This window comes from Gossypium hirsutum, chromosome D06, assembly GCF_007990345.1.
Source record: "Gossypium hirsutum isolate 1008001.06 chromosome D06, Gossypium_hirsutum_v2.1, whole genome shotgun sequence".
Lineage (NCBI taxonomy): Eukaryota > Viridiplantae > Streptophyta > Magnoliopsida > Malvales > Malvaceae > Gossypium > Gossypium hirsutum.
This window is the reverse complement of record NC_053442.1, coordinates 13,466,378-13,481,833: the sequence shown is the minus strand read 5'-3', so window position 1 is coordinate 13,481,833 and position 15,456 is coordinate 13,466,378. Positions and strand designations below refer to the sequence as shown.

Sequence of the window (15,456 nt, the reverse complement as noted above, 5' to 3'; positions counted from 1 at the left end):
AGTTTTATCTAAAGATACTAGCACCCCACCACTCTCGGCCTCTAACAAAATTGCAATATGCTTCACTTGGGCCAAACTTTCTCTTTTCACAAGTATCTTTACCAACTCTCGGCATTTCAAATAGAGGTGCATGTTTTCTATTGTACCATCATAAACTCCTCGTTTTCTTAAAAAAGAAAACTCATATTAATATATGATTCTTCTAGTCAGAAACAATAAAGCAGGATTGAAGTTCCCATTTTTACCCAAAAGCAAGTAGGGTTTCATACTTAGACACATCTTACGAAATAAAATTCTCTCCTATTCACTCAATGTTTCCAAATCAGTTGGAAGATCTGTGGGATCGAGATGCGCCAGCATTTTAGCTAAAGCTTTATTGGCCTTTGTCAACTTCCCTTTAGCCTAGGGCCGCAAAGTTAGAAAGACGACATAAATCAGAAAGTTCGTCACAGTTTTAAAATGTTTGAGAATCTTGTTATCACTTCTTACTAACTGCATCTGTAACTTACATGAGCTAGTTTCTTCTCAAGATGTTTGACTAGTGAAGCCTGTTGAGTCAATGCTAAATTTCTCCTCATTTCCTCAACTTCATCAGGGCTTGGTTGGTGCCCCCAGCGAGAGGTTGCAGTAGTGGTTTCTGTGAGAGTGCCAGCAACCAAAGGAAGTGTAGAAGCTTTTACATTAGATCCAACCAAGGCTAGGCCCTCCCTCGTGCTTCCTCTTCCTTCTCCTGCCGAAGATTTCTTGACTTTTGTATCTCTTTCAATGGATTTGTTACAATAGGTGGCAAGAAATCATTTCCCCTGTAAAATACAATAAATTCCTTGTTTCTGGAAAGCAATGCCCCCTGCCAATTGCTACATGTACAGAATGCATGTGCAATAAGCAACAAGTATCTAATGAACACCATCCGAAGGAAAACAAAAAATGGCAAGTTGCAAATAGCTTGATATAATAGAAGTAATCAAGGATGGTAGCCTGAAGCCATCAAAAAACTAAGTTGTCAGTTAAATAATTAGATTTACATTTCAAGATGCAACAATATTTGTAATCTCTCACCTTAAGCTCTTCAGCCATGCTTTCATTGCATGTATTTTCTACTCCACGTTTAACAGCCATCTTAGTAATTGCAGTTCTTTCCCATAAGTTCACAATAGCCTATGCCAAACTTTGCCATTCCCTATTTCTTCCTATAACAATAAAGGAACGGAATCCATCAAGAGAAAAAGTTATGGTGAAACATTTAGTGATACAAAGACAATCTCATTCATTCACTTACCTAAGACAAAATGTGGAGGCGTTGACCTCACAAGTCTACGGAAAGTAGTCATTTCATGATCCTTCAAACAATGTCTTACCCCATAAGGAAGGCGTGTGATTGGGGGTTGATACCCAGGAAAAACATGTGGAAACAAGTCCGCATCAACAGCCAACGGTTCTCGACCTGACCAATCTTTATATCATGGACCTAGCTCATCTAACAAATGTTCGAGTTCACACAAATCCATGAGCTCTTCTTTTGATAGATGCTTCAAATATTCCGAAGAAGAAGGCATGAAGGACTCCTCAGTCCTAACAGAGTCCTTAACTACCATATTTTCTGTGTTAGTAGTTATAACATCCGAAGCACTTGTATCAGCCTGATCCTGCCCAGAATACGATTGAACACATTGAAGCTTGTAGGCTATACCCCTTATAACTCCACCGAGCCACCTGATCTCCATATAACCAACCCTCTAGTTTTCTGATATCGGAAAGACATAATTCAATAACATATTTTCAAAAAGATGTCAGCTAATAATCAAGATATTTCGGTAAGACATACTAACAAATAAGGTAAGTTATGGAACTTACACAATGCCAAATGCAATGATCACTGCTCGAATCATTACTCTTAAAACTTACGTCGATAATTGTTATTATTTTTAATTTCAAATTATATATTTACAATGTTATTTCTAAATATACATATATTTTAAATTCATGATGCCCACATGCATACGTATATAATAGAATTACTAATAGATTATTATTAAACTTATTTGTGTAAAATAAAAACTATTACATACTTAATTTATAAGTAGATAAATAAATAAAATGCATGCCGAATTATTTAATTTCATTTCTCAAATTTTTTTAAAAAAAAGACATCGCATAATACTCTATTTCTTAATTTGAATGCTAAAATATTATTTAAACCAATTAAATGATGCCTTACTAATTGTACATTAATTATACATAAATTGGTATTTAAAAATATATGATAACATTTCATTTTTTAATTTCGATGTTTCTGTTGGGACATTAGTTGTCATTTTTGTTAAGCTTTATCTATGTTTAAATATTCTTTTGAATTGTTTGTTGGACATCATGTTTTTATCTTGGCTAGAAAGTAGTTTGAACATGTTTTCAAGACAATTTAAGGTTAGTTTAAGGGTTGGCATTTTTGACTGAATAATTAATGTTTTGCTATTTTCTAAGCAACAAATGGGAATTTCGATACATTATGGAATGAGCATTTTTATCTTTTCGATTAATGTTACATTATGGAATGAACCTCAAATTGATGAGAGAGTAAATCGAGAATTTTACAATTTAAATTAACTTTAAACCAATTAAATGGTTAAATTATGATTTTTTTTGGTACAATGAATATTCAAACCCAAACTATTTTTAAGAAAAGTGAACATCTAGCCCATAAGTTATAATTTGAGGTTTAAAAAAATTTTAAGGTTTTGGTCTCTCTATTATAAGATTTAGTTGTTATATTTTAATTTAACATAATTATTTTCTACTTTTATAAAGTCATTAGTTAATCCAAATAATTAAAATCATCAACAAACAATAAAGTCTGCTAATTTAACACGCCTCTATCTGCGATCTCTTATAGTTTTTTAGGGTTTTCTTGTTTTTATTTTCTGGTATTGATATGACGGCAATCTGCTATTCAAATCTCTTACTCCGGCAATTGAAGGGACCAGTTTAGTATGGAGATGAAATTTGCGAGATTATCTCTGGAGGAGGAGGAAGACAAAATTCTTCAAGTTGAAACTGAAGCAGACACAGATAGAGAAACGAAAGTTTTGCAATTGGTGGGATGTTTTTTAACGGCAAGTATTGTTCATTTTCCAACAATGAGGAGTACAATGGCAAATTTGTGGCACCCCGTAAGAGGAGTTCAGATTAGAGACCTGGGGAAAAAAAGGTATTTATTTCAATTTTTTCATTTCTTGAAAGGGTTATTAAAGGTTCACCTTGGACTTTCAACAATCACTTACTAATTCTTCATAAGTTACAAAAGGGGGGAGGATCCTTTAAAGATCCCATTAATCTACTCACCTTTGTGGGTTCAACTATATAATGTTCCAATAGGTTTTGTCTCGAAAAATCTGGCAATTCAAATGGGAAATTTTATAGGAGAGTTCATGGAATATGATGGCTCAAGTCTGGGAAAAGAAAGTAGAAATTTCATGAGAATAAGGGTCAAAATTGATATAAGGCGCCCTTTGAAAAGGAAAAAGCAGACAATGTGCTAAGTGTTCATATGTTCGATTTAAATATGAAAGGCTATCACTTTTTTGCTTTTATTATGGACGTTTGGGCCACACTGATTCCTTTTGTGAAGAAAGGATGACGGAAGGAGTGGAAACTAAAAAGATGGGATGGGACTTAACTCTTAGGGCACAGTCTCATCGAGCCCAAATGATGACAAGTGTATGGTTGCGAGAAGAAGGAAAGGGACTGGGGAAAGGAAACAATGGGAAAAGGCAATTTATGGGGAATAATTCAAGGGATTTAGCGAAAAATAAGGATAGTAGTGAAAATATAGATCCAATATTGGGGATAAATCTGGTAGGGAGGGGATCTCAAACATGGGAAGAAAATGGGAATTGGAGTGGGAATCTGAAGAATAGATTAATGGAACATAATCTTGAAGATGAAGTGCTTATTGGTGAGGAGGGAAAAAAGAGAAACAGAAAGGAGATTGAGGTGGCCTTGGCCAAAGAAGAGACGAACACTTTGGTGGTAACGTGTAGGAGGGAAATGGAAGTTAGTCATCAATCATCGACGGCTGTCAAATGGCAAGCCGACTGAGCGCAATGAAAATCTTAAGCTGGAATATCCGTGGATTGGGGAGTCTACGGACAATTCGGAGACTTCGGTACATGCTGAAGTTATATAATCCCCAAGAAGTATTTTTTATGGAGGCAAAAATAAACAGTAGTCAAATGGAAAGAATTCGAAGGAGTTGTGGGTTTTTAAATGGTATTGATGTGAGTTCAGATGGTTCTAATGGTGAGCTGTGTATGGCTTGGCACGATGATGAAAATGTTTAGCTTAAAAGTTTTTCAAAACGACATATTGATGTGATCATTGATGAAGAGGATGAATGATAGAAATAGAGGTTTACAGGTTTTTTCTCTATATTCACATGATAGAGCTGAGGCATGGAATCTACTACGGCACTTGGGAACGGTTAGGGAGTTTCCATGGATGGTTTGCAAAGACTTTAACGAAATTCATATAGTTTTGAAAAAAAAAGGTGGTCTAGTGCGAGAGGAAGGACGAATGCAAGATTTTTGTAAGACTTTGGAGGAATGCAACTTATCTTATATGGGGTTTATTGGAAACTGGTTTACATGGGAAAGGGAGAATTTACCTGAAACTAGTATTCAAGAGCGGTTAGATAGAGGTGTGGCGACTGAAAATTGGTTGCACTTATTTCCAAAATTTCAGCTTCAACATCTTCCACATACATTTTCTGACCATTGCCCATTAATGGTTAATACAAAGGAGTACAGAGAGAGAATACAAAAACGTTTCAAATTTGAAGCGTGGTGGGAACTGGAGGACTCGTTCTTAGATAAAGTTAAAGACATATGGGAGCATTCCGAAGGTGAGTTTTTAAGCAAGCTGGACAGTATGAAAAGGGGGTTGGAGCGACGGGCTAGTCAAATTCGGTTTTCTAGAAAAGGAAGAAAGTTCTTATCATCAAAATTGGCTTCACTACCAAAAACTGAAAGAGATGAAGAAAATTTAGCCGATCTGATTGACACAAAAATCCAACTTAACTTTGAGATCGAAAAGGATGAGTGCTATTGGGAACAAAGAGCGAGGGTTAACTGGTTGAAACTTGGGGATAAAAATACAGCCCTTTTCCACAAACAAGCAACACAAAAACGACATAGGTACCTGATTCGCAAAATGCAGAATGATGATAGGAGAGGGACGGACGAACTAAAGGAAATGGAACTGATTGCTAGATCATTTTTCCAACAGTTATTATCCGCTGGCAGATCTGCAAATTATGCGCATGTTTTATATGAGGTTTCTCGATGTATTTCAGACGAAGATAACTTAATGCTAAAAGAGAAATATACAAAGGAGGAGATTCAACAGGCTTTGGCAGAATTCTGGCCCACTAAGGCACCAGTGGAAGATGAATTTCCAGCGTTATTCTATCAGAAGTGTTGGGCAATCATCGGAAAGGAGGTCACTACTTTTTGCATTGATCAACTGAATGGAAGGATAGAGATAGGCCTAGTCAATAAAAAAATATTGTTTTAATTCCGAAAATTTCAAATCCAGTGGGTATATCGCATTTTAGGCCTATTAGTTTGTGTAATGTAATCTACAAATTAATGGCTAAAGTTATAGCCAATCGTATTCGGAAAGTGTTAGACAAATGCATTGATCCTGCACAAAGTGCTTTCATGCCTAAGAGATTGATCTCGAATAATGTGTTGCTGGCTTATGAATTAATCCATACGTAGAAACAAAAGAGGTTAGGGAAGAAAGGATTTATGGCGATCAAGTTGGATATGAAAAAGGCATGATAGGGTAGAATGAAATTTTGTGAAGGAAATAATAAAGAAGATGGGGTTTGATTCAGAGTGGGTGGCCCTACTATTAAAGTGTGTAACTACAGTTTCATACTTAGTGGTTGTAAATGGACATAATGGAGAATCTTTCTGTCCTTCTAGAGGATTACGACAAGGAGACCCATTGAGTTCATTCTTATTCTTGTTCTGTGGAGAAGGTCTCTCTAGCCTTATGAAATTAAGTATGCAGGGGAACAAAGTAAGAGGTGTTAAAGCAAGCAGAAACGGGCCGCAAGTTTCATATTTACTTTTTGCGGATAATTGCATACTGTTTGTGGAAGCTAATGAGAGGAGTTCAATTCATTTAAAACAGATCCTCCGTGAATATGAAATTTGTTCGGGTCAGAAAGTTAACTATTCAAAATCCACAATTTTTTTCAGCAGCAATACACAAGGAGAAAGAAGAACAATTACTCGAGTTCTTGGAGTACAAAGTTCAGATGATGTGGAAAGATATCTAGGGCTACCTAGCCTGGTAAGAAGAAGGAAAAAGGCAACGTTCCGAAAGCTTAAGGATAAATTTAAGCAACGAATTGACAATTGGAGTATCAGATATCTCTTACAATGAGGTAAAAAGGTTTTCACCAAAGCTGTTCTACAATCTATACCAACCTACTCAATGATGTGTTTTTTACTCCCTAAATCTTTTTGCAAGGAATTAGAGGGTATTATTGCAAATTTTATTGCAAATTTTTGGTGGCAAAAAAATAAGGGGAAAAAAGGAATTCATGGGTGTGCTTGGAAGGACATTTGCATTGCAAAAGAATTGAGTGGTCTAGGTTTTTGAAGTCTAGATAAATTCAACATAGCTTTATTGGCAAAACAGGGTTGGCGTCTTATTAATTATCTGAGTTCTTTGTTAGCCCGAGTTTTAAAAGCTAAATATTTTCCAAAAACAAATTTCTTAAATGCTCCTTTAAGTAACCTACCTTCACTTACCTGGAGTATTTGGTCAACAAAAAAACTTGACAGATGGATTATGCTGGAGGGTCGGTAAAGGAGACCACATTTCAGTATGGAATGATCTCTGGGTGGTGGGAATGAATGCAGAAAAATTACAGAACAACAGCAACATTGAAAATATTAGAGTAGTGTCGGACTTAATCAATGAAGAAAGCAGAACATGGAACAGAGACTTGGTTGTCTGTACCTTTAACACGGATATTGCTAGGAAAATACTGCAGATCCCGCTTTCAAAGTCAATCCACGAAGACATCCAAGTATGGAGAGGGGAGGCAACAGGAGATTTTTGAGTAAGGAGTGCCTATAAACTATTACAGGAGGCTACAATAGATCCTAGTGTTTATTTACAAGCCGATACTAAAATTTTTTATAGAAAATTATGGAATTTGCATATGCCCTCAAAAATCAAGATTACAGTATGAAAAACAGTGTGGAATTACATTCCCACTTTCTCCAATTTGAAGCTACGAAGAGTGATGGCTGAGGATCGGTGTTTGAGATACGGTCAGGAAGGAGAAGATAGTATCCACGTTTTCCATCTATGCCCTACAGCAAAGGAAATATGGAGTCACTTAAATTTTTCATGGGTACTCAACAATAGTCATTTAGATATTTGGAGTTGGCTTACCTGGGTTTTCAACCAAGGGGCAAATGAACAGTGCAGGGGTTTCTGTTGCGGGCTCTAGCTTATCTAGACAAGCAGAAACAAGTTATTATACGAAAGCAGATCAAGTACTAGTTGGGATATATCCAAACAAGTAAAAAGCTACATTTTGGAATTGGAAGGGATTAAAGATAGGGTACTAAACGTGGAAACCAGTGTGAGGTCTGGACAAAGTCTATAAAGGGCGAAAAAGGCCATATTTTTCGATGCGACTTTCGACTTTCGTTGCAACAAAGTTGACCCTTCATGAAAATGTTGCATCTCCATTCGCGGCGGAAGCATATGCAGGTTTTCAAGCAATAAGGTTAGGGATTCAGTTGTGCTTTCATACTTTAGATATAATCGCAGACTCAAAAACAGTGATTACAAAATGTCAAAATGCAAATCGAGACAGATCAGAAATAGGGGCAATCATCAGTGACATCCAAAACCTAAAGGAGTACTATCAAGAAATCAGATTCCCTTTCATTCCAAGGTTAGAAAACACAGAAGCCCACAGACTTGCAAAAGAAACACTAAAGAAGGGAGAGGAACGATTCCTGGAGGGAGGGACTTTAAGATCAACCAGAGGAGAATCGGAGCAAAATCGTCTGGGTTCTTCAGAGTAAAAGAAAATGGAAAAGACCTTAACTTTCGGCATTATGGTGTGACGCTTTGAAATGGAGGAAATGGTGTCGATTGAAAAGCAAATTGATAAGGAAAAGATTTGAGGAGATCTTGCTTTTACTTTTCAGTGGCCTTGGGCAGAGGAAAAGTCAGAATCATTTATGAGGACCAACTGAACCGTTCGGCTGGAAGCAATTTAAATTTCATTTATTTTCTCTATTTTATTTTGTATAGATTTTAGGTAGGCTAAACTGACGAAGGCATGCTTACTGTTGTCTTTTGTTTTCTTAGGACAAATTTGTATTTAGCCCAATGAAAGTTCTTTTTCAACTTTTTATCTATTCCAGTCGAATTTTTCAAAAAAAATAATTAGAATCATTAACTAAAAAGTAAAAATGTTAGACGTTGAATTTTTATTAAAACCGTCCTTTCCAGCATTAAAAAAACTATATTGGCATGATAGGTTAGAAGGGATATTTAAAAAATTTCATGTAAGCATTTTAATCAAAACAGATAGTGGCTTAATGACATAATAAAAGTAGAGTACAAAGATTAAATTTTATATTTTAGGGTCCGTTTGATTGCCAGTAAAATGTTTTCCGTAAAATGATTTCTGGAAAATGTTTTACTTTTCTGTAAAATGATTTACTGGAAAATATTTTCTGGTGTTTGATTGAATCTGTGTAAAATAATTTCTGCTGTTTGATAGATTTCCTGAAAATATTTTCCGGAAAAGTTGTTTTTACATTTGTTCTAGTGATTCAGTGTTCTATCCTCATATCCTTATGTCCTATTATATCTATATTTGGGCTAAAATGAAATGGTAAGTGAAATTTATTAGTGAATTGATGAGTAACATATAATAAATAGTTTTGAGAATCTTAATGCTTAATGTCTACTTAATTCCATTTTAATATATCATAAACAAGGTATTTATATGTTTAATATTGATTACTTGCAAAGGCAAAGCTTAATTCTTGACTATTTACTAAGTTTTTACAAGCTTAACGCATTATTTTTTCAACGCGTAGGTAAAGGCTCGACTTAAAGTGAAGTTACTATCTTAACTAATCTCATCGCATCTTGAATATTTTGTTAGCTCTGTGAACTTGGTTGAGCTTTATTTGGAATATATGTTGATTTGATGGTGTTTTATGTTTTATAATGTTTAGAAATATTAGGGAATGATTGGTAATGGTTTTGGCTTGATTTTAGGTGTTCCGGACATGTTTTGGGGGCCCTTGCACACTTATTTCGCAACAAGTCAGGCTTGTGTGAATACAAGTAGACAGAATGCCCCAATGAACAATTTCAAGGCACTTGTATCAGTACAAGTCTAATAATAACCTTAAATAGTATCAATCATATATCATATTTATGTCCAAATATGAATACTTCAAAAATTAAATGTCAGAGCAATGTAGGGTAGGGAATACTGTAATGAAGTACTTATCCAGGAAATAAGTTCGCGATTCGATCATCAAACTGTTAAAAAAAATGCTACCTCAACTAATATTACAACTGTAAAATACTGCATGTTCCAGCCGCGGATTCCAGAAAGAACAAGCTCCGATAAACTGGTTTCATCTGATTGTAATAAGTGTTTTCCCAAAGAACGTATAAGAAAAACCTAAGGTTATCGAATCAGTACTGCACCGTGTGTAATTTTTCATCTTTGCTCAATTGATCAGAGAAAATCCTGACATCAGGAGTTAATTTTCCAGATTCGAGTTCTGTATCCTACGGACATGAGGGCAAGCTCCCAAAGCATGTTTGGTATACTCAATGGATTTACCTTGGATCCTGGAATTTCGGACCAGTTTACAGATATCTCCAGCATTGGAATACCAAACCATTTGCAAAGGAAAACTATTTCAACATCGAAACACCACCTGCACATATATTTCATGACCGATTCAGTTACAGAGTTTTTCACAGGGATCAGAGCAAGGACCAATAGAGAATTGAAAACAAAGTTAGTCCAAAGTGTGTCCAAAATGAGGGACATGAATCCTTCAGGTTTCAATGGAAAGAGAATTGAAATTTTCTATACAAAATTACTTGGCAAATCTTTTCAGAACAGTGGATATACGGAAGGATGAAACTAACTTGAATATGAATACCTATTACTAAAAAGATGACTTAATTCCCTTTGTCATTATTTCTTTCACAACAACGAAAAACCGAATTTCCATTACGAGTTCACCTCCATCCACTACTTTTTAATCTTCTATTGTCTATTTCTCCTTACTAGATGTTTAGCTGTAAACAGGAAACACAGAAAAGTACCAGAGTATTCAATGCGAAAATGAGCATGTCGATGGCAAGACAGTGATCTAAGCATGTAGTTTAGATTTGCTTTGATGTCTTAATGACAGGATAAGCAAGTAGTAATGCTTAAGGATAGGTGTTCAATAGTGTCTCTGAGATCACCTTTTCAACCGGATATTGGTAAAAAGCTTCCTTGCTGCAAACCTAGTAAACATCTTAAAACCACACTGCATTTTATGAAGAAACTCCAGATCAGGAAAATGTTAATAAAGAATTCAATATATTATGTTAGTAATATAAAAGATATGCTTCTTGGGCCAAAAAAAGAAACAGAAATCCATACAATGAAGGAACATACCTGCGTATCACGAATTCCAGGACCAGCAGCCAAGAGAACCACAAGATTGTTTAAAATTTGACATTTTTTTAATTGATATTCCCTTTTAACATTTCACTACCATGTAATAGTTAAGGTTGTTTAAAATGAATTGGACCGGTCAATTAAATCAAATTTGTTTATCAAATTAATTAGATTGGGAACTAGTTGAGTATTGATACAGAGAAGGCATTAAACCAATTGATTCGAGAATTAGTACCTATCAATTAAATTGAAAAAAAAACACAATTGAACCCGATGATTGAAGCTAATTTTAACTATTTTTTAATAATTTATTTAATGGAATAGAATAGATTAAAATTAGAGGTGTGCATGGGCCGGGCCAGGCAGGGTTCAACTAAAAATTCAGGCTTATTTGCTAGGCCTGGGCCCGGCCTAGCCCCAAAAAGTGGGCCTAAAATTTTTCCCAAGCCCAACCCAGATAAAAATGCTAAAACCCGGGCCTGCCCCGACCCACCTATATTTATTTTTATATTATTTTTATATAATTTTAAAATATATAATACATCAAAAATACTAAAAACATCAAAATAAATATTTCTCAACAATTTAAAAAATATGTATACTTAAATAACATTAAGATAAATGTAACTTAACAAGCAAATGTCTCTAAAATAATAACAAAATTAATAATAAAATAAGTTTTATACAATATTCAAATAATAATAACAAAATAGTAGTAATATAATAGTATAATGGTAGTAAAATAAGGAGAAAACAACAAAAAAATAACATTATAAAAAAAAGTAATTTTATTTTGTCCTTTAGTGAATTTAGGCCGAGCTAGGTCAAGCCCGATATCTTATCTGAGGCCCAACCTACTTTTTAAATAGGCTTTATCTTTTTTTTTGTCCAAATTCATTTTTTAAGCCTATATTTTACTCAAATCCTATCATATTTTACTCAAATCCTATGATATTTTGAACGAGCTTCAAGCCGAGCCGGATGGCTCAACGAAGGTCTAATTAAAACTCATGGCATCACGGATTCAATCTGAAACCTTTCCTATATCCCAATCCATTTACAGGACTTGCCTTATTAAGCACGACAGAAGAAAGAGGCCAACCAGAGGTACAAAGAAATGGCCACCATTTCCCTTAACTTTGATTCATTGACACTGCTCTCAAATTTATAACTTATCCTAAATCTCCTTTTCCACAGGTACGAACACCATTCATATCTTCCTCCTGTCGACGTATCTCCAAACCAAACTCTACAATCTCGACGATGGCTCACTCTCATTCTACCCAAAACCCAGGTCCCAAATTATTAGTATTCCCTTTCTTTTATAACTTTATTATGGTTCCATTTTGTTTTTAATGTAAAGAACTTTGAAAATAAAATAAAAAAAGGACCCTTTTTTTTTCTTTCTAAATTTTAGTGATTGAGCAGCAGAGAATGATAATTCCGAACAAGCATGGTGAAAAACTGGTGGGATTATTGCATGAAACAGAGTCTAAAGAGATTGTAATCTTATGCCATGGTTTCAGATCCAGAAAGGTCAGTTGGGTCATTTCATCTCTTTCACTTGCTTTCAGTAGCAAATATATTTGGTGAAAATGTCTGTTCATGGAGGAATAGTAATAACTTATGGAAAGCAGCTCACTTAATTCTACTTCAGGATTACAATACTATGACGAACCTTGCCGCTGCTTTAGAAATAGAAGGAATCAGTGTCTTCCGTTTCGATTTTGCTGGAAACGGGTGAGTTGATTAAAATCTAATGTTACTCGGACTCTGGTGCGAGTGTCGGACATTGTATATGTCCAACACGGGTATGTTTAGATTTTTCTAAGTTTTTCTTTAATGTAGTTGGAGGGTTCTTGGTATTATCTCCACATTCAAGGGTCGGGTACGAGTGTTGGTCACGGTAGAAGAGTAGGAGCAACAAAGTTAAAATATGTAGAGATTTTAAGAGATGATTTTTCTTGGATTGGCAAATATGTATTATGCAGCATAGTTCTTACTTTCTATGTCTATTGCTGCTGCAGGAGTGTGTGTTTTGTTCACTTTGTTTCATAGTTGTGACTTATTTTGGGATCTATTTTTCAGAGAAAGTGAAGGTTCATTTCAGTATGGTAACTATTACCGAGAAGCTGATGATTTACACGCTGTAATTCAACACTTCTCAGGGGAAAGTCATGTCGTAAGTGCAATTCTTGGGCATAGTAAAGGTGAGTATCCCAGTGTTTCTTACTCGAACTTTTCTGAACTAGTTAAAATAGAGAATGGTTTTGCTCTGCACTGTAGAAATTGTAAGTTCTCTAAGAAGAAACTAAGTTGTTGAAGACTATATCTTAACTTACATTCTAATCACTGAGTTATTTTCAGGATGGATCTTAGCAATATCCTTTTTTCTTATAATGTTTTGATCATTAATACACGGAATAAGTAATGTAACCAAGCTAACATTACTGTTTAAGTGTTATATCACTGGAATAATGTAATCCAGGGGGGAATTTTGGTGCTTCTTTATGCTTCGAAGCATCAAGATATCCTAATGAAGTCAGTCAATTAGTTTTTTCCAGCTGTGATTTTCATTTGTCTAATAAGTTCTCCAACAAGTGTTATACTGCTAAAATAATGTAATGCAGGGGGAAATGTGGTGCTTCTTTATGCTTCTAAGTATCAAGATATACGTATAGTTGTAAACATTTCTGGCCGCTACGACTTGAAGAGAGGCATTGCAGAACGCTTGGGAGAAGACTTTATGGAAATAATTAAGAAGGATGGCCACATTGATGTTAAGAATAAGACGGGTAGTTATTTATTTAGCTTCCTTGATGTGTATGATTTCCTGAGTTTGTGTTCTTCACGTTTGTGTATGGTCCATCAAGGATCTATTTGTTGTTTGTTAAGTTAAGCAAATCAGCAGTCCTGATTGGATTTTCTGTCCAGTTCAAGTGTTACTTAAAAGTATCCAAATAGAATTATGGCTACATAATCAGTGATAAAGACAGCTGCTTTCGGTGCTCTTATAGCTTTTGGCATTTGGAACTTGAAAGAGAAGTAGAAATTTTGCCTTAAAATGTTCTATCTTAACAATTTCCTGGGAATAAAAACATTCCTTGTGGAATGTAAAGGGTTAACATTTAGTCTTGTTCAATATTTGTTTATGTACTTGATTGGAAACATTTCTAATTTTAATTACATTTTATTTATGTAGGAGGCATTGAATACCGTGTGACTGAGGAAGCTTTGATGGATCGCTTAAGAACAGACATGCATGAAGCTTGTCTCAAGATTGATAAAGAATGTCGGTAAGATTTTGAATCTAGACTAGAGCCTATTAGTTTTTGTTGTTTCGAAATCATTGATTCTTCACTGATTCATTGAGCTGATTTAGATGGCAATGTCAAATGAACGTCAATACTAGTATATGTTATTTGTGCTATTATTCACCGTAACATACAGGGTGTTGACGGTCCATGGATCTGCTGATGAGATAATTTCTGTTGAAGATGCTTTGGAGTTTGCCAAGGTTATACCTAATCACCAATTACACATTATAGAAGGAGCAAATCATGGGTACACCTCGCATCAAACTGAGTTGGCATCTTCTATTGTGAAATTTATAAAGTCAGCCTTAGAGCAAGACAAGGTTTCTTCCAAGTAGAGGCTGTAACACAAATCTAAAATTTTCTCCACCAACAAATGAGATACTGGTGACAGCTGAAATATTCCAGCAATGTAAGCCCCTGCAGCTGTAATTGATCCCTGTTATCTACTGATATGTTAAACGGCCATGCCAAGCTGGATTTTGCTCACTCTGACTAGTTTGACTAAGTTCCATGGAAGCTTGAGTTTCCAGTTGGTATAATGTTTATTGCCATTCGTTCTTAAAAGACAATGCTATGTAGTTTATTTTCTTTTTAGTAAATTACAGAGATCTTGCAAGTGACTTGATGTACTTATGGTTCATTGAACACTGTTGTTTTCCTTTCTATTCCCTCTCAAATTGTCTGCTAGAATAAATGGGATTTTAGAATAAAACTTCTTTTGGATCATTAATTGTATTTATAACATAACTAGAAGCACCTACAACCTTCAAAAATTTGCTGCACGTAAGGACAATTACCATATAATTAGAATGCAACATCCAATGATATCCATTTCTATATATGATCTTTCCCTGGCTTAGAAGCTGGAATGTTAAAGCATTTGCCTTTATTCAAAAATTTGCAGTAGCTGGTACTCCAGGCTGTGATCTGGTCGAGCAACTACTAAACTGGTCTTTCCTTTTGCTGATCATCATCATCATCATTATCATTGCTGCTGCCATATGATTCCATATACTCATCTTCCCAGTCTTCCTGGTTCGAGTACAAATAAATTTGCCATCAGAATCAGTACAGCAAAGCACACCATGTCAAGCTATGCAACTCGAACTGAGATGCAACCTCATAATAGCTGGTGTCAGCTATACAACTCGAAGCTGTCCTACACTTGGTCTTTGAATCTTTATAACACAGGTTTCAAGTACAGAATTCATTCACTAAATCCAGTTGTGATATCATAGAGGAAGAACAAAATAATAGATTATCAATGATCATCAAGAGATGAGAATTATTTAAGGGTTGGCACTATTCATTAGCTGGGAATCAGGCCTAGGGGAGGGTTGCAACTTCAAATGTGTATAATTGCTCATAACAAGGTAGAAGAAAATCAAATGC

At 35.1% G+C, this 15,456-nt stretch overlaps 2 protein-coding genes and 1 pseudogene across 6 annotated transcripts in view; 1 reads left to right on the top strand and 2 right to left on the bottom strand.

Moving 5' to 3' along the window:
* LOC107901105 (CRM-domain containing factor CFM3A, chloroplastic/mitochondrial) overlaps positions 1–15,456 on the bottom strand; it is a 32,823-nt gene that overhangs the window by 13,829 nt on the left and 3,538 nt on the right. Inside the window, exon 9 of one of the 2 annotated variants that reach the window (XM_016826980.2) lies at positions 14,613–15,096. The exons of the other annotated variant lie outside the window; for it this stretch is intronic. Coding sequence (XP_016682469.2) covers positions 15,007–15,096 — 90 coding nt within the window. The 3' untranslated portion in view covers positions 14,613–15,006. Of the gene's footprint in view, positions 1–14,612; positions 15,097–15,456 lie in introns of those variants that run through there. 2 annotated transcript variants of the gene reach the window in all.
* Positions 115–2,138, bottom strand: LOC107901107 (CRM-domain containing factor CFM3B, chloroplastic-like; annotated as a pseudogene).
* LOC121202967 (uncharacterized) lies at positions 11,690–14,693 on the top strand. Of its 4 annotated transcripts, none has more exons than XM_041095727.1 (8): positions 11,690–11,854; positions 11,945–12,041; positions 12,179–12,283; positions 12,405–12,487; positions 12,836–12,957; positions 13,378–13,542; positions 13,950–14,043; positions 14,198–14,693. In XM_041095727.1, the coding sequence occupies exons 3-8, from the start codon at positions 12,182–12,184 to the stop codon at positions 14,397–14,399; spliced, it is 768 nt and encodes a 255-aa protein (XP_040951661.1). In that variant the 5' UTR covers positions 11,690–11,854; positions 11,945–12,041; positions 12,179–12,181; the 3' UTR covers positions 14,400–14,693. The 4 variants fall into 4 exon arrangements, with proteins under 4 accessions (XP_040951661.1, XP_040951660.1, XP_040951663.1 ...); XM_041095726.1 differs by having other exon boundaries at positions 12,165–12,283; XM_041095729.1 differs by having other exon boundaries at positions 12,165–12,283; positions 14,130–14,337.